Below are 16,181 nucleotides of genomic sequence, written 5' to 3' on the forward strand. Positions count from 1 at the left end.
GTCCCCCGGATTTCAGCTCAGTCTGGATCCCAGTCCGCGCCCTCGCCTGGAACCCCTTACTCACCCTCGCCCCTGAACCCCAGGGCCCAGATCCACACCGAGCATCCCAGTTGCCTGCAGACTTCCCAACGCCCCCCATCCGCGTCCCTCGGCGCCCCCAAGTCCTGGAAAAATGTTTATTTGTGTAACCAATGCAAGCGTGGGGGCGGGGTGTGGGGCAGGGCGGCCTCCTCCTCCGGTCACTTCTTCTTCTTCTTGGCCACCTTGAGCTTCCCCTCGATCAGCCACTGACCCTGCCTCTTGATCTCGGCCCGCGAGGGCACGTAACTGTGGTCCACGTCGGCGAACTGGAAGGTCTCTGCAAGGGAGGACGGGGAGGGCAGCCGCACCCGCAGTCCCTCTGCCCCGCCTGCGTCCCCAGATCCTGGGCTGTCCTCTGGCGTCCTTTCACGGCAGGGCCCATTGTACCAACGACGTGTATTTCTTACTCTCTGTCTGGCGTTTGGGGTCTCGCACACCCCGGGAGAGAGACAGCCCAGGGTTCACCCGGTCCTTCCAAAGCCCACACTCGACCGCTAATATCTACTCTATAATGCCAAGCCTGAATCCCTCAGGGCCAGGTGCCAGACAAGAGGGGGACAGCCCCGAGGCTGTCAGAATTATTAGAATGGGGGGTCTTAAGCTGTGTGCCCTGCCCTGCCCTTCCCACACAGACCCCCATAGGGTTCCTGGCCTAGGCCTCGCCCTGCCTGCCTACTGGCACTGGTGCCTTCCCATCACCTCCATCCGTTAAAATCCCGTGGGTACAGCTGACACAGCCTCCCCATTGCTTTAGCCCCCACTGTCCCTCCAGGCCACCCTGGTCAGATACAGCAAGCGCCACCCCTAGCCCCTGCCTCTGCACAGCTCAGGCCGGCCGCCTGCCCCGCCTCCCCCCAGCTGCCGGGCCGCCTGTACCTATGACGTCCTCCTCCATCTCCTCAGAGCTGATCCTGATGTTCTGCTTCTCCTTCAGGGTGGAGGACTCCAGCGCATCCCTCACCTTGCTGTTGACCTGCAGGGCATGGGCCCGGTGAGCCCCAGGGCAGGTGGGGCGTGCAGGCACCCCCGGCCCAGGGCTACCTCCTCCGTCCTGGCCAGCATCTGCACTCGGTCAGCCAGGTACAGCAGCCTCCGCTCGCAGTATGCCAGCTTGCTGTACATGTCCAGGGTGTTGGAGGGCGCTGCTTCTTTCTGTAGCGGGGAGGAGCCAGGTGTCTCGTTCTGGCCCCTCCCAGGGACCCTCTGTGCTGGGGGCTCCTCCCGGCTCCGCTGGTACCTGGCCTGTGGGCAGGGGGATGCCGATCAGGCGGATGTAGAGGTTGTCGATGCCGGTCTGGATGGTCAGCAGCAGCTTCTGACTCTTGGTCATGTTGCTGTGGGCCAGCTGCCGCCGGTCTTCCTCCTCCTTCAGCATATTCTTCATTTTCTTCTCAACAGACTTAAAGCTGTTGGGGATGAGGATGGGAGGTGGCAGACCGAGGGCGTGGCGGCGGGGTCCTGAGCGAGTTCTGTGCTACTTCAGGCTCAAGAGCCAAGACGTGGGAGCCGGGGGCGCCCCTGCCAGGCCCCGAGGCAGTGGGTCTGCTCAGCTCCAAGCCTGGCGCCAGCCACCAGACTGTCAGTGAGGAGAGAGGCGGGCCCCCCCGGGTACCTGATGGAGCTGGGCGTCTGGCGGAACTTGAGCATGGCCTCCTCTATCTCCAGCTTCTTCACCAAGGCCTCCAGCTGTGCCTGCCTCTCCTCACAGTCCTCCATCTGCAGCTCCAGGTTCTCCTCCGTGCTATTCTGCGCCAGGAACCGGCCGGCAATGTCCTGGCAGGGCCAGTGGGGTGAGCAGCAGCTGTGAGCCAGGAGGCAGCTGGTTCTCCTGGCTCCCAGTGGTCAGTAACATCAACCATGGCTGTGTGTTGAGGGCCTGTGAGGCCCTCTGTGTGTGTTCTTGCACGCCACCCTCACGACAGGCAGAGCGGGCAGACGACCCCAGCGAAGAGCCAAAAAGACCACCGCCAAGAGACCGAGTGGCTCTGAGTCGCTTGTCCAAGGGTGGACAAGCTTATGTCAGGACCATGGACGGGAGCTCAAGGTTTACTAATAATAATCCCAAAGCGGATTAAAGTAAAAGGAGGGTTAGGCGGAGAGGCAGCTGCTGTTAATTTGGGAAGGAGAAGGAGTCGGAGGTGGAGACCACCCCCTCGGGGGTTTGATCCTCAGATTCCCGCAGACTCGGTGCTACCCTGGACCACGGCTCGCATTTGCCGGCTGCATCCCGGGAGGCCCTCCCCTCTGATCTGCGGCTCGCTGCTTTGGGTGTCTGTTCACGCAAAGGTGTCTGCAGAGCCTGGCTGGGCTCAGCTGGGCCTCTCCCTGCCCCTCTGCCCACACCCAGGAGTCAGGGAGTAGTACCCAGAGGTGGGAGCAGTGCACGGCAGTCTTGACCTTCTCCACCAGAGCAGTCACGTTCGTCTGGTATTCGACGTCAGCCTTGGAGGTCTCTCTCCTCCTCACTGGGCGCAGCAGAGGGGAAGGGTGGCCAGTGGGCAGGGAGGATGTGGGAGCTCTGTGGGGGCCGTCAGATCCTCCTCCACGTCCTCAGGGGAGGCCACCCAAGAGCTGGGTGCCCTTCAGAGTTGCCTCTATCTTAACTGGCTCCCTCCTCGGCCAGCCCTTGAGGGGTGCCCCGAGGCAGCTCCATCCAGAGGAGGACCAGAAGCGGCTGGTGCAGCGGGGCTTAGTGGAGCTTCTCAGAGGGGCTCAGGGGCTCCGGGGGGCTCAGTGAGCTTCTCAGGGGCTCAGGGGCTCCGGCAGGGTACGGGGGTGGGGGTTAGCCACCCCTGGCCGAGAGCCCAGAGCCCAGTCGCAGCACCCTGAAGTGAGTGCTGTGGCCACTGGTGCGCACCTGTGCAGGTCCCGCCAGGGAGGGGTCAGGGGTTCATCGGTCTCCCTCACCCTGCCCACTGCAGGTGACACCCAGCCTCGTGACCGACCTCTCTGGACCTTGGCTGGGGTGGTGGGAGCTGAGCACTTACCTTTCAGAGTTTCCGGACCCATCAGGTTGGAAGGGAAGTCCAGGTCCCGCCGGCCCTGGAGAGAGGGAGGAGGAGGCGTGGTGAGGGGTGTCCTCTGTGGGGCCGAGGGGCGCTGGGGGTCCTGGAGGGCAGTGCCCGGGCGGGCTGCCTCACCCGGCGGTACTTCTCGCTGGTCTCCTTGGTGTGGATCTTGTCGATCAGCTTCTTCTGCTGGTTCAGCCGGTTCTCTCGTGCCCGGCGCTCTGCGATGAAGGTGGTCTCCCCTTGCCTCATGTTCATCTGGGGACATGGGGAAGGGGTGGGGGTCTGTCCCACTAAGGCCGTGTGGGCTGCTAAGCCAGTGTCTTCCTCATCTGGGATGCTGCACCTGTGTCCCCTCTCCTGGCCTCTGAGCCCTCCCTTGCATTACATTTCTCTGCCTGGGGTCATTCTGCCACCTCCCCTTCAGATCAGTTCAGTCCTCAGTTGTGTCTGACTCTCTGCGACCCCATGAACTGCAGGATGCCAGGCTTCCCTGTCCATCATCAACTTCTGGAGCTTGCTCAGATTCATGTCCATCAAGTTGGTGATGCCATCCAATCATCTCATCCTCTGTCATCCCTTTCTCCTCCCACCTTCAATCTTTCCCAGCATCAGGGTCTTTCCCAATGAGTCAGTTCTTCACATCCGGTGGCCAAAGTATTGGAGCTTCAGCTTCAGCATCAGTCCTTCCACTGAATATTCAGGACTGACTTCCATTAGGATGGACTAGTTTGATCTCCTTGCAGTCCAAGGGACTCTCAAGAGTCTTCTCCAACACTACAGTTCAAAAGCATCAATTCTTCGGCGCTCAGCTTTCTTTATGGTCCAACACTCACATCCATACATGACTACTGGAAAAGCCATTGCTTTGACTAGATGGACCTTTGGTGCATGTCCTTCTACTCCACCATCTTGTAGGCCTTGCCAGCTCCCCTTAGAACCCACTAAAGTGGATTTCACGTGTCTAAACAAAAGCTCATCATCTTTCCCCAAACTGCCTCTCTCCCAGCATGTCCGGCTTTGGTGGCTAAATCTACTGTCCTTCCGTCCACATCTGCTCACACGTCCTGGACACTGCGCTCTCCCTTGACTCACACAGCTAACTCGCCCTACCCTTCATCAGGGCGACTTCTTAAAGGCCTTGAGTTCATCTCCATCACGTGGAGTCTGGCCCACGTGACTAGAATCTTGGTCCTGGTCCTCTCCAATCTCTGCAGTCAGAGCGCACCCGTTTGGGAAACTTGAATCTGATCCTTTGTCCCCTCCATCTCCTCGCAGGGCTCCAGGTTCCCCGGGGGCCACCTGCTGCCCCCACAGGCTCCAGCCCCCATGGCTCCTTTTGGCCCTGTTATACCCCAAGACCCTGTTGTCCAGTCTCTACCCCCAGAACCCACTTGTGCACTGCCCCCCTGATCAGGTCTACACCCCAGGGCGGCCCTGCTTCATGAAGAGGGGTATACTGGCCTTTCAGGGGCCTCACTAGAGACTGGGTGAAGGGGTGACACCTGCCCTGGCCAGGCCAAATCTCTGCCTCCTCCGTCTACTTCCTGGATGCTGTGTCTGGTGGGACCTCCTCTGCCCAGACTCATGGGGGACGAGGAAAGCAGGCTGGCAGGGCAGCCACTGGACTCCTCCAGTGATGGCAGGGTATGGGCAGGGGTGTCCAGGTGGGCCCTGGGCCAGACAGGCTTGCCAGATAGCCCTGCAGGGCCCCAGCCTGGGAGCTCACCTTGACTTCATCCGTAATCATCATGGCATCCTGGGACATGACTGTCATGTCCGACAGCTCCGAGCAGTAGTCGGCCACGAGATTCTGCAGCTTGTCCAGCTCTGTGGGGTATCCTGCCAGCTTCTGCAGCACAAGGGCAAGGGCAGGTGGGCACAGCGCCTGACGCTCCAGGAGCCACGGGCCCGTCCCGGGTTGGCTCCCCGGCCCCTCTCTCATTCTCCTCTGTCCCCCAGAGTGGACTGTGCCTGCTCTCCACTCCTCACCCCAGACTGTGTGAGCCCAGGGGACAAGTAGGGCCTGGCCTTTGGCCTCAGCCGGGCCCAAAGCAGATTGAAGGAAGGTTTGAGAGGGGAAACAGCCTCCTGCTGGTGGACTTTCTCTCTTCCCAGGGCCAGAACCCAGAGACACTTCCTAAGAAGTTGTGATGGGGAGTCCGGCCACCTGAGAGGTGGCCCTGGAGCCCTGGGAGGCTGAGTGCTCTCTGAAGTGAAGTAGGGGGTGTGGAGTCAGACTCAGGACTCAGGGCCAAGGCTAACCTGACCGGCTAACGCGGGACCATAGGAAAGCCACTTAACCTGAGCTTCCCCGTGTCTAACAAGGTAATAATTGCTCTTTCAAGGGGTTGCTGTCAGGATGGATTGAGACGGTAGAATGATGTGTTATTTAACACAGGGTCAGGTTTACAAATGTCCAAGACATCTTAGCTTTTAGTATTTGGTTGTTGATACCTACTATGTAGACTCTCCACTGTTTTTAAAAATTTATTTTTAAAGAATAAAAATAAGAATTAAAAATTTATTTTTAATGTTCACTTTTTTTTTTTTTTGGCTGTGCCATGTGGCATGTGGGATCTTAGTTCCCTGACCAGGGATCGAACAGGTGCCCCTGCATTGGGAGTGCAGAGTCTTAACCACTGGACTCCCAGAAAGTTCTTTTTTTTTTTTAATGGACATGGGAACTACCCTGGTAGTCCAGTGGTTGAGACTCCAGGCTTCCACTGGAGGAGGCATGTGTTTGATCCCTAGTCAAGGAACTAAGATCGCACATGCTGTGCCATGCAACCAACAAAAACTGCAGGTGACCACAGGAGTTATTGTTTTTAATGCATATGTTCTAAAAAGGCAAGAAGGGACCATTGGGAGGATAGAATGCATCCAGATGACAGAGGGGTCCTATCCTCCTCCCATTTTCCGGCCATCTGGCCTGTGGCAGGTGCCTGCGCTCTGCTCTATGGGGGCCTTAGGGGGCCTCCTGTGAAGGGGTGTTGCCTCTCAGAGGGCTCAAAGCCCCTGGGGCTTCCCCCTGTCTCCTCGGCAGGGAGCCTGGGGGCTGGCTTGGAAGAAGTGGGCAGCAAGCCCAGGCTACTGGCCTGCGCAGAGGCGGCTAGCCCTGGATGATGTTAGGGGACTTCCTAAGGGTGCTGGATCCGTCTCTTGCCCCCAGAAACTGGGCAATGAAAAATGATGGGGCAAAGTAAAAATTCTGACATAGCACATGACACGCGTTTTTGGAGTAGAAAATAACAAATTATTTCCCACCTACAAGGTGCCACTGCTCAGCTGACGCCCAAAGCAGGGCTCACTCTTTCTAGGGGTCACTCAGCATGGAGGAGAGGTGTAAGGCTGGGGGGGTGCGGTGCCTTGCCCTGGAGGACCCCGCCCCCACCAAGATTCCAGTCCTGCACACAGCCTGGGGCCTGAGATTCCCGCCCTTCAAACCCGGTTAGGCTCCCTGGAACCAGGATGCGGTAGCAGGTGTCTGGATGCGGGGTGAGGGGGGACCTCACCTTTTTCAGGTGGTCCAGCAGGTCCATGTACAGGAAGTGGATATTTTGGCTTGTGGTGATCTTGATCATCGTCTTTTCTATGTTGTTCTCCAACTGACGGATGACCTGTGGTGGGGGGTGGAGGGCACATTGAGAGAGTGCCTTGGGGACCGGCCACCTGGAGGCCCAGAGGCTCACGAGGGCGGGGCTGGTCTCTCTTCCAAGGGGGAGGAGTCTCAGCTGGCCCCGCCCCCACTCGCCCCCGCCCAGCGACCGCACCGGAGCCCTGCCTCTCCGGGGCCCCGCCCGGAGGCCCCGCCCCCGCGTCTCGAGGCCCGGCCCCGAGGCCTCGCCCCCGAGCTGCCCCGCCCCTCGGCCTCACCTGAGCCCCGCCCCGCAGCCCGGAGACCCCGCCCGTCGCCGCACCTGCCGCAGGTGCAGCTCCTCCTTGGTGGCATCGGACTGGCTCTTCAGGCCGGCCAGCTCCAGCTGCATGCTCTCCAGCTTCTGCCCGCGCCGCCGCACCAAGTGGATCAGCACGTTGTGCACATTCACGCGGTCGAAAACGTACTTGCGCAGCTTCTCCCGCGCCACCTGCGTCGGGGAGGGCACGACCCGCGAGTGGGTGCGCGGGGGGCCACGGAGCCCGTCGGGAGGGGCCCGCGGCAGCCCCTCAGGGACCCTGGGGCTGGGCGCTCGCTCTGCTCCCCACCGGCTCCACCTCGCAGCGTAGTTGGGGGTGCCCCGGCCGGGCGGGGCGGAGGGGACGTCCCCCGCCTACCTCCATGGTGCAGCGGCTGTGCGCCAGCCTGAGGGGCACGTCCTTCCCGCAAGCCCTGGAGATGGTCCACTGGTCGTACTGTGGAGCGGCGGCGGCTGAGCTGGGGGCCCGTCCCCTCTGCGTTTACCCAGCCACCAGCCCCTCCAGGCCCTCTCCCCGGGCCCCTTCTGCGCAGCAAGACCCCAGCTCCTGGGGCCACAAGGGGCAGAGCGCTGCAAGTCCCATCGGGTCATCCCTGCTCGAACGTGATGGGGTCCAGAGAGGAGGGGTCCCGTGTCCCCTCGGTGGCTGCCACAGGCGGTAGCCCCAGAAAGGGCCCCGAGTTGGGTCCCGGCCCCACCCCCTGAGGTGGGTGGTGAGGTCAGCGTGGGGAAAGCAGGGGCCGGCTGTCCACCTGTATTGGGGGGAGGGGCTGTTTCAGCGCGCGCCCCCCGCCCCCAGCCAGCGGGCAGCAGGAGGGGCCCCGAGTCCACCTTCTTGGCCAGAGCCCACTCTTGGGACCTGCGGCGGATGTTGCTGCGCAGGAGAGCCAGCGTGGCCTTGTTCTTGGCTGTCTTCTCCTTCACCGACTGGATCTGCAGCGCCCGACATTGCTCTGTGGGCGGGGCAGGGGCAGGGCAGCGGGATGTGGGCCGAGGGCTGGGCTGGATTCCCGGGTGGTCCGGAGTGCAGGCATGAGTTCGCTGCCTCCAAGCCCATGCGCCTTCCTCCCAGCCTTCATGGGGGCCCGCTCCACTGCTCAGCGGCGCTCATCCAGACAGCGTTCAGGGGACAGTGTTGCTGAGTGGTAGGGAGGGGAGGGCGGGTGGAAGCCAGGGGTGGGCAGGCCTGTTATCACTCCCCTCTGGCTTTGGGCCCACTATACTCACAAATCTCTTTGAAGCCCCCAGCTTCTCCCGCCCCTCCCCATGGCAGACCCTTTTCATCCATTCTCCCAGCTCTGTCTGGGGGTGAGCAGTGGCCTGGCCCGGAGCCAGTTTGCCCTGAGCCGTCTCTGCGTTAGGACCGACAGTCCTGGTCACCCGGCGGCAGGCGCACCCTGGAGCCGAGTGATGGTCTTCAGCTCCTGGATCTGCTCCTCCATCTCTGCCTCATTGTGGATCTTCATGGCGGCCCTAGGGGTCCTCCAGGGCCCCTCCGCGCTTCCCACCCTCTCTGTGCTGAGCCTGCTCTGCAGAACCACGGTTCAGATTGTCCCTGGAATCCCGGCCCATTGTGATGGGGACCAAGGTTCTTAATGCCCAGGGAACCTGGGAATTCCCAGGTCTCCCTGGTGACCCCACCCTCTGCCCCCAGCCAGCCTCAGGGTTGTTCCCCCAGACACGAGTTTCCGTGCTGCTCTCTGCTCGGCGGTGCTGCCCTGGTTAAGGTCGCTGTCTTCCGCAGGGTCACTTGTGGTGGTTTCACACTGCACCCCGCCACTGGCCCCGCACCCCAACGGTCCTCCACGGAGCCTCAAAAAACCACCAACCTCTCACTGCCTAAAGGGTCTCCATTCTCTCACCCCACCCCAAGTTCAAACCACACCCTGGGGACCCGGCTTGTGAGGCCCCCAACATCAGCCCTCACTACCCCACATCTCTCAATGACCTTTCCTGCTTGACCCCCACTTCCCTGGCGAAGTCCTGGATCTGGCTTTAGGTGTCACTTACTCCAGAAATAAATTTGGCCTCCCGGGTGGCTCAGATGGTAAAGAATCCGCCTGCAATGCGGGAGACTTGGGTTCGATCCCTGGGTCGGGATGATCCCCTGGAGGAGGGCATGACAACCCACCCCAGTATTCTTGCCTGGAGAATCCCCATGGACAGAGGAGCCTGGAGGGCTACAGTCCATGGGCTCACAAAGAGTTGGACACAGCTGAGTGATTTTCAACAACTTCAGCTTACTACAAGAGGGGCCAGTCCCCTCTCTCTGTACCCCCAGCCCAAGCCTGCCTTACAGCCACGCGGCTCAAGCCTGGGGTTCCAGGGGGTGCGCACCAGCTGGGGTACTTTTCCCAACCTGCATGAGTTTGCTAGGGCTGCCAAACAAAGCACCACAGACCCGGCAGCTAAAACAACAGAAATTTATTGTTGTGCAATGTGGAGGCTGGCAGTCTGAAATCAGGTGTCCTAGGGCTGGCTTCTCCTGAGGCCTCTCCCCCAGGCTGGTAGATGCCGCCTGCCTGCTGTGTCCTCATGGGGTCCTTACCCTGGACTCTCTGGGTCCTAATCTGCTCTGATAAGCACACCAGTCTGACAGGATGAGGGCCTGTTCCCGTTTAATCTAGTTACCCCTTTAAAGAAGACTGAGCGCCAAAGAAAGTTTTCGAACTGTGGTGTTGGAGAAAACTCTTGAGAGTCCCTTGGACAGCAAGGAGATCAAACCAGTCGATCCTAAAAGAAATCAGTCCTGAATGTTCATTGGAAGGACTGATGGTGAAGCTGAAACTCCAATACTTAGGCCACCTTATGCGAAGAACCGACTCTTTGGAAAAGACCCTGATGCTGGGAAAGATTGAAGGCAGGAGGAGAAAGGGGTGACAGAGGATGAGATGGGTGGATGGCATCACCGACTCATTGAACCTGAGTTTGAGCAAACTCGGAGATGAAGGACAGGGAGGCCTGGCGTGCTGCCGTCCATGGGGTTGCAAAGATTCGGACACGACTGAGCGACGGAACAACAACAACCCCACCAAAGTCCCGGTCTCTAGATGCAGCCACATCCTGAGGTCCTGGGGGTTAGGGCTGCACACGTGAACTTGGGGGAGACCGCTCAGCCATGGCCATGGCCTCCCCCACGCGACGTTACAGCGCGCATCTTGTTCTGCGGCCTCACACAGACCCCTTTCCTTCCACTCACTCTCGGTTTTCAGCCCCATCTGAACGCTCTGCCCTCCCTCAGAGCGCAGGTCTTACCCTCAGGAAGGCCCTGCCGCGGGGACGGTCTACTCCTTCGCTGCCCGTTTTCCCAGGTGCAATGCAGAGCCTGTTCCCAATACTGGTTCTCCTCTCCTCAGATAGAGAACCTGAGTTTTGGGGGGACACATGGCTGCCTGGAGCAAGGCTGCCCTCCTAGGTGCCTTTGCACTGAGTGTCCCCCCTGACTTAGTTCTAGCCAACGGAGTGAACGCAGGAGTGGTGAGTGAATCGCTCTCCTCCTCTCCCTTTCTCCTTCCTCTTCACAGGGATGAAGACCTGATGGCTGGAGCTGGCACAGCAGCCTGGCACCATGAGGTAGATTTGGAATGGGGGCCCTTACAGCATAGAGCAGTAAAAGGAGCCTGGGTTCCTGACTCCCTGTTGGCCCCAGGCCACCCACTTGGACTTCTACATGAAAGAAAACGCAAACTCTAGCTGACTTATGCCATGGTTACCATTTTGCCTTCCTCCACACAGATTCCTTGGTGCACATAAGTGTGCAATAGATGTTCTTTTGAGTGATGGGCCAGGCCAGCAGGGCGGGGCTGGGCCTAGGGCAGCGAGGCCCTGGGAGGTGCACCTTCAGTGTTCCCGAGGAGTCTGCTGGAAAGGACAACGGCTCGCCCAGGTTTCGGGTCCTCTCTTCCGCTCCCTCTCCCTCTGTGGGCCGTGGCTGAGGTGGACAGGCCTGCCCACTCAGGAGCCTTCCTCCGTGTGGACAGAGCTCCAGTCAGCTGGCTCTGGTCCCCTGCCCCCCTCACTTCCTCCTCCCCCAGAGAGAAGGGACATAATCTGACAGGTGGGTTGGAATGGTAGGCAGGTGGGCGTGGCCACTTCCGGCCCTCCTCTCCCGAGAGCCAGGTGCTGTTTGGCTGCACACATCTGCTCTGCGCCTCCCCCGCCTCCACCCCGTGTGGAGAGCTCATGGGGGCCTGCCAGATGTCTAATTCTAGGGTTCAGATTCAGAACTGCCCCGGTGCCTCCTCCCGTCAGCGGTGTGGTTCCAAGGAGACGTTTCTCTCACCTGCTTACTGCTCCGACTTGTTTCCTGACTGCTTTAGAACTTAGGTGGGAAACCGGACAAGGTGTTTATTAGTTCCCCAGCCCCCAGCGGAACTGTCGTCTCTGACTGGGGTGGGTGCGGGATGCAGGGGCCAGAACAGGAGTGCTGGCAGCAGAGTGCAGAAGCCCCCTCCCTGCTCCAGGGCTGCCGCCCTCAAACATGCATGAGGCCTGCTGGTCCTCTCCGGCGCTGTGTCCACCTGCAGGAGGACAGCCACCCCAGGAATGGAGTCTCCTGGCTGGAGCTCCCGGGCGGCCAGGCTGGACAGGAACAGTCTGCACAGGTTCAACAGACCTGGTCATGCCTGTGTGTGGGGGCCACGGGTGTGGGGAGGGCCAACCTGGGGTGCAGAGGTGCTGAGGGCTGTGTTCTAGAACTGTCTGGCCCCAGGTCTTCTGTGCCGCGGCTGGAGCTCTCCTAGGTGCGCTGATCTGTAGGAGGCAGAGAAGACAGCTAGAACCACAACGCAAAGCTTTTCCCAGTCCCTCTGCCCGTTTCCTGGAGGCAAAACTGAGACTTGGAACAGGAGGGGTGCAGGCAGTGGAGGCCAGACCCGAGATCAGCCAGCCTGGTGTCCGATGCAGGGCCTTTCAATCCAGCCGCTCTTCTTGGGGTGTCTGCCCTCCTCCCTCTGCACTCACTCCCCCAGGGCCACCCACCCCGTCCTGCGTCTTCCTCCTGCACACGGGCCCTCTCTCTCCCGCTCCCGCCCCTGGTGTGCATGTCAAGAGAACAGGCCTGTGCAGCCTACACCTTGGGCCCGGGCTTGCTGCCTCCAACTCTGGGCAGTGGAGCCTCGGTTCTGCGTCCTGCTGCCCTGGGGACTCTTACCTGTGCCCATGTCTTTGGGGAGCTGCCCTGTCTCCAGGAAGAGCCAGAGGTTGCTGCATTTCTGCGACTCCACTCGGGTCACCCAGTAGCTGGCCACTGAGCCTGCGACTGGGGAGCAGGGGGCAGGGGTCAGTGGGATGGGCATGCCCAGAACCACAGCCACCCACCCACCCTTAGTGGGAACCCACTTCTGCTGAAGAGCCAGCGGCAACTAGGGTGTATTTCAGGGGTCCCAGGCTGGAGTACCCACCCACAGCCACGAGCACCTTCCACTGAAAGGGGTACGGAAGCCTCCTCTGGACCAGCATCTGCAGGCCAAAGGTCGCGCCGGTGCCTGCCAAGAGCCACGGTCCCCATCAGCCAGCTTGTCCTTGGGGCTGGCCAGGGGACCACCGCGGCAGAGCCCGCGTGCCCGCAGGACCTACCAGGCTCCCAGCACTGCAGGCTGGTGACCTGGCGCCACTTGCTGGGGAGTCAAGGTGTGACCTCCTCACACTCCGGACCCAGCCTACCTGTGACAAAGGTGCAAACGCCCTTCACGAAAGCGTTTGACTGGCACGCGGCGTACTCGCCTAGTCCCTGGGATGGGGAAGGGGTTGAAGGCTCAGTTCCCCGCCCCTCCTGTCCCTCCCTAGGGCGCACCCCGGCCCCGGGGGAGGGGACCACTCATCGTGAGGCCCTGGGGGCCCGGACACACCCCACCTGCCCCCGTGCCCACCCAGGCAGGAGGCCTCCACCGTCACCGCAAGAGGGTCCCACACCTCAGTCCCTCTTCGCTTCCCTGATGAGGGTACTCCCACCAAGGCCCCCGCCCCGCCCTGGTCGGGGCCCGCGTCCAGGCCGGCCTTCTCACCGGGTGCTTGCTGGCCACGGCGTCGTCCACCCGGGACAGGCCCAGGTTCACCATGGCTGGCGCGGCGCGGGGAGCCGGCGGGCTGACCTACACCGGGCCGGCGGGGGCGGGGCCGGATGGGGAGGGGCGGAGCCTGTGCGGGCCTGTGCGGGCCGGCCCGAGGGGGGAGGGCCGGCGCGGAGGGGGCGGGACCGGATGGAGAGGGGCGGGACCTGCTCCGGCCGCAGCGGGGGGCGGGGCCGGCGCGGAGGGGGCGGGTCTGCGCGCGCTCCGGGCGCCTGGCTCTGACATGCGGGCGGACGCAGGCGGGGCCGCGCGCTCCTCGCCGCGAGCCTGGCCTGGACCGCCTGCGTTATCTCCAAGCTCTCAGAGACCTGATTCCTGTTAGTAATTTGTTGGGGTGGGCTTTCTTAAAGGATTACCTGTACTGAAGACGACCACGGAATATGGGGTGGCATATCTAAAGATGGTTTAGTGAGTTAACTCCCCAAATACTGTGAGCCCATAAGTTCAGTGCAGACCCCGTGGACTGCAGCACGCCAGGCCTCCCTGTCCATCACCAACTCCAGAAGCTTGCTCAAACTCATGTCCATCGAGTCGGTGATGCCATCCAACCATCTCATCCTCCGTCGTCCCCTTCTCCTCCCACCTTCAATCTTTCCCAGCATCAGGGTCTTTTCCAATGAGTCAGTTCTTCACATCAGGTGGCCAGCGTATTGGAGCTCCAGCTTCAGCATCAGTCCTTCCAATGAATATTCAGGACTGATCTCCTTTAGGATGGAATGATTGGATCTCCTTGCAGTCCAAGGGACTCTCAAGAGGCTTCTGCAACACCACAGTTCAAAAGCATCAATTCTTCGGCGCTCAGCTTTCTTTATAGTCCAACTCTCATAGCCATACATGACTACTGGAAAAACCATAGCCTTGACTAGATGGACCTTTGTTGGCCAAGTAATGTCTCTGCTTTTCAATATGCTGTCTACGTTGGTCATAGCTTTCCTGTCAAGGAGTAAGTGTCTTTTAATTTCATGGCTGCAGTCACCATCTGCAGTGATTTTGGAGCCCCCCCCAAAATAAAGTCTGTCACTGTTTCCACTGTTTCCCCATCTACTTGCCATGAAGTGATGGGGCCAGATGACCTGATCTTAGTTTTCTGAATGTTGAGTTTTAAGTCCATACTTGGTGTTAGTGAATGTGAGCCCACACTTGGTGTTAGTTCTGTGCTAGGAGCCGGGGGTCCCACGGAGGAGTCAGAGCCCCTACCCCTCATAGAGCAGACAAGTAAGCAGACTTGAGGGGAGGCAGGGAAACTGTGGGGACGGGGATGGAGAGGGTCAGGCAGAGGACCCTCAGCCACGTGGGACTGAGCTGCGGCCTATTTGATAAGCTTCACGAGGCCCACGTGGCTGAATCTGAGGGTCAGGCAAGCGTTGGGCTGTGAGTTAGGGTCTCTGGCCACAGCCTACTGTGCCTTGAAGCCTGTTGAGAGCTTCAGTTCTTCTGATTGCGCTGAGAGGGCCCAGGCAAGGATGTCAGCGTGGTGGACACCCGGCCAGTCCTGCTTGGTGGGGAGCCAGCCTTCCAGGAGAGCATCTGCTAAGGTTTACAGGGTGTTTCAGCGATGGAGCAGGCAGGGGTGCTGTGGGCTGCATTTGGAGGCTGCACTGATAGGCTTTGGCGCTGGGATGGAGGTGCCAGTGAAAGGTTGCAGTTGCGAGCCGTGTGATACACCAGGATCTGCGACCTCCAGAGGAGGGGATTTTGATCCAGGGCCAGAGACAAGGCTTGACTACTCGGAGGTTTTTGTGTAGCGAAGTTTTATTACAGTGTAATAGAGATAGGGAAAGCTTCTGACATAGACATCAGAAGCCCGCTTGCTAGTTTTTAGCAAGGCGTTTTATGTCTGTTAGCGAGCCCCTAATCAGATAAGAGACACCTCAGGGCTGAGGGAGTCTCACCAGGCCCCTGTCCCACAAAATGCATTTTTGAGATAGAATGGCCACCGCGTGGCCTTAGGGGTCTGGCCTCTCACTCAGCACCGTGTCTTCAAGGTTCACCGTGTTCTTACAGGGACAGTCTTCCGATGTGTGGATAGACCACGTTTGTTTATCTATTCATTGGTAGCAGTTTTGAAGCTTGGCAGCCGTTCAGCGGAATGCACGAGTGCTAACTCGCTTCAGTTGTGCCCAACTCTGTGCAACCGTGCGGACTGTAGCCCACCAGGCTCCTCTGTCCATGGGGATTCCCAGGCAAGAATACTGGAGTAGGTTGCCATGCCTTCCTCCAGGGGATCTTCCAGACGCAGGGATCAAATCCGCGTCTCTTACGTCTCCTTACTGGCAGGCGTGTTCTTTACCGCTGGCGCCACCTGGGAAGCCCTGCCCTTCAGCAGACCTCACCTCGTGTAAGGCAGCTTTCCTTCTGGGGGACCCCTCCCCAGGGGACCCCTCCCCAGCCCCAGTGAATGGGCAGGCCCCATCTAAGCTCTTCCACCAGCCCTGCGAGCGGCGTCTCTTTGCTACCGCCCTGTGGCCACTTCTGGGACTGCACCTTCTTGGGTCCAGGGCCTTGCCAGCTCGAGTCTGCCCACCGCCCACCAAGGCACTTCTCCTGCCGATGCCCGCGTCCTCGTCCTGAGCCCCCACAAACCCCCTTTGCACACAGCAGAGTGTGTGCCAGGCCCTTAGGGCCACCTCAGGCCAGATGTGGCCACGCAGACCCTGCCCGGAGACAAATGCCTGCTGTGAAGTTTCCAGTTGGAAGACCTGCGGGTCGCAGCGACTTGGGCCTGTCCCTCGTTCACTCGCCAGTGTCAGCGGGCAGCTTCCACCGCCAGGCCCCGCGCTCTGGGCTTGGGAGGCAGAGGCCGACAGGCGACCTGCAGGCTGGAGCAGCTCCCGTTGGCTCAGAGTTCACAGGGTGTGTGGGAGAGCAGAGAGCAAATAAACGGCAGAGACCTGGGATGGTGCGAAGCAGACGGGTGGTGGGCTGGGTTTGAGCAAGGCTGCTGAGCAGGCAGAGGGTGCGAAATAACCCGAGAAGCGGGGGCTCCGGTGAGGGGCTGGACAGGACCAGAGAGCCGCTGGGCCGGAGGGTATGAGGCCCCGGCCAGGGCGGGGGCGGGCTGGGCTGACTGCTGGGTGCTGGTTTGCGCTCGGCTTGGGTTTGTG

General features: G+C 60.5%; 2 protein-coding genes across 5 annotated transcripts; both read right to left on the bottom strand.

The window, feature by feature from the left end:
• Nucleotides 1–162: 162 nt before the first annotated feature.
• Nucleotides 163–8,537, bottom strand: CCDC183 (coiled-coil domain containing 183). Its single transcript, XM_081593509.1, has 14 exons — nt 8,403–8,537; nt 7,838–7,959; nt 7,365–7,442; nt 7,010–7,177; nt 6,605–6,709; nt 4,819–4,941; nt 3,222–3,347; nt 3,069–3,123; nt 2,446–2,546; nt 1,694–1,854; nt 1,319–1,487; nt 1,123–1,233; nt 958–1,054; nt 163–358 (listed from the first exon to the last, which is right to left on the bottom strand). The coding sequence occupies exons 1-14, from the start codon at nt 8,470–8,472 to the stop codon at nt 240–242; spliced, it is 1,605 nt and encodes a 534-aa protein (XP_081449635.1). The 5' UTR covers nt 8,473–8,537; the 3' UTR covers nt 163–239.
• Nucleotides 8,538–9,415: 878 nt separating this feature from the next.
• TMEM141 (transmembrane protein 141) lies at nt 9,416–13,119 on the bottom strand. Of its 4 annotated transcripts, XR_014082968.1 has the most exons (7): nt 13,012–13,119; nt 12,671–12,737; nt 12,409–12,492; nt 12,159–12,266; nt 11,668–11,758; nt 11,289–11,327; nt 9,416–10,968 (listed from the first exon to the last, which is right to left on the bottom strand). XR_014082968.1 is itself a non-coding variant. In XM_081593510.1 (5 exons), exons 1-5 carry the CDS (start codon nt 13,063–13,065, stop codon nt 11,745–11,747), a joined length of 327 nt encoding a protein of 108 aa, XP_081449636.1. In that variant the 5' UTR covers nt 13,066–13,119; the 3' UTR covers nt 11,335–11,744. The 4 variants fall into 4 exon arrangements, 1 of the variants encoding a protein (XP_081449636.1); XR_014082966.1 differs by lacking the exons at nt 9,416–10,968; nt 11,289–11,327 and adding an exon at nt 11,335–11,526; XR_014082967.1 differs by lacking the exons at nt 9,416–10,968; nt 11,289–11,327 and adding an exon at nt 11,335–11,526 and having other exon boundaries at nt 11,622–11,758.
• Nucleotides 13,120–16,181: the final 3,062 nt, after the last annotated feature.

The sequence above is a fragment of the Giraffa tippelskirchi genome, chromosome 4, assembly GCF_054371585.1.
Source record: "Giraffa tippelskirchi isolate mGirTip1 chromosome 4, T2T-mGirTip1v1.2.pri, whole genome shotgun sequence".
Lineage (NCBI taxonomy): Eukaryota > Metazoa > Chordata > Mammalia > Artiodactyla > Giraffidae > Giraffa > Giraffa tippelskirchi.

What these genes read in the sequence shown, in the direction of transcription:
- CCDC183 (XM_081593509.1), bottom strand. Translation starts at nt 8,472, where the DNA reads ATGAAGATCCACAATGAGGCAGAGATGGAGGAGCAGATCCAGGAGCTG. An exon ending in TCCCCCTGCCCACAGGCCAG is followed by an intron (nt 1,234 to 1,318) that starts GTACCAGCGGAG and finishes TCCCCGCTACAG; the next exon opens with AAAGAAGCAGCGCCCTCCAA. An exon ending in GATGGAGGAGGACGTCATAG is followed by an intron (nt 359 to 957) that starts GTACAGGCGGCC and finishes CCTCCCTTGCAG; the next exon opens with AGACCTTCCAGTTCGCCGAC.
- TMEM141 (XM_081593510.1), bottom strand. Translation starts at nt 13,065, where the DNA reads ATGGTGAACCTGGGCCTGTCCCGGGTGGACGACGCCGTGGCCAGCAAG. An exon ending in CGTTTGCACCTTTGTCACAG is followed by an intron (nt 12,493 to 12,670) that starts GTAGGCTGGGTC and finishes GGCTCTTGGCAG; the next exon opens with GCACCGGCGCGACCTTTGGC. An exon ending in GAAGGTGCTCGTGGCTGTGG is followed by an intron (nt 12,267 to 12,408) that starts GTGGGTACTCCA and finishes CCTGCTCCCCAG; the next exon opens with TCGCAGGCTCAGTGGCCAGC.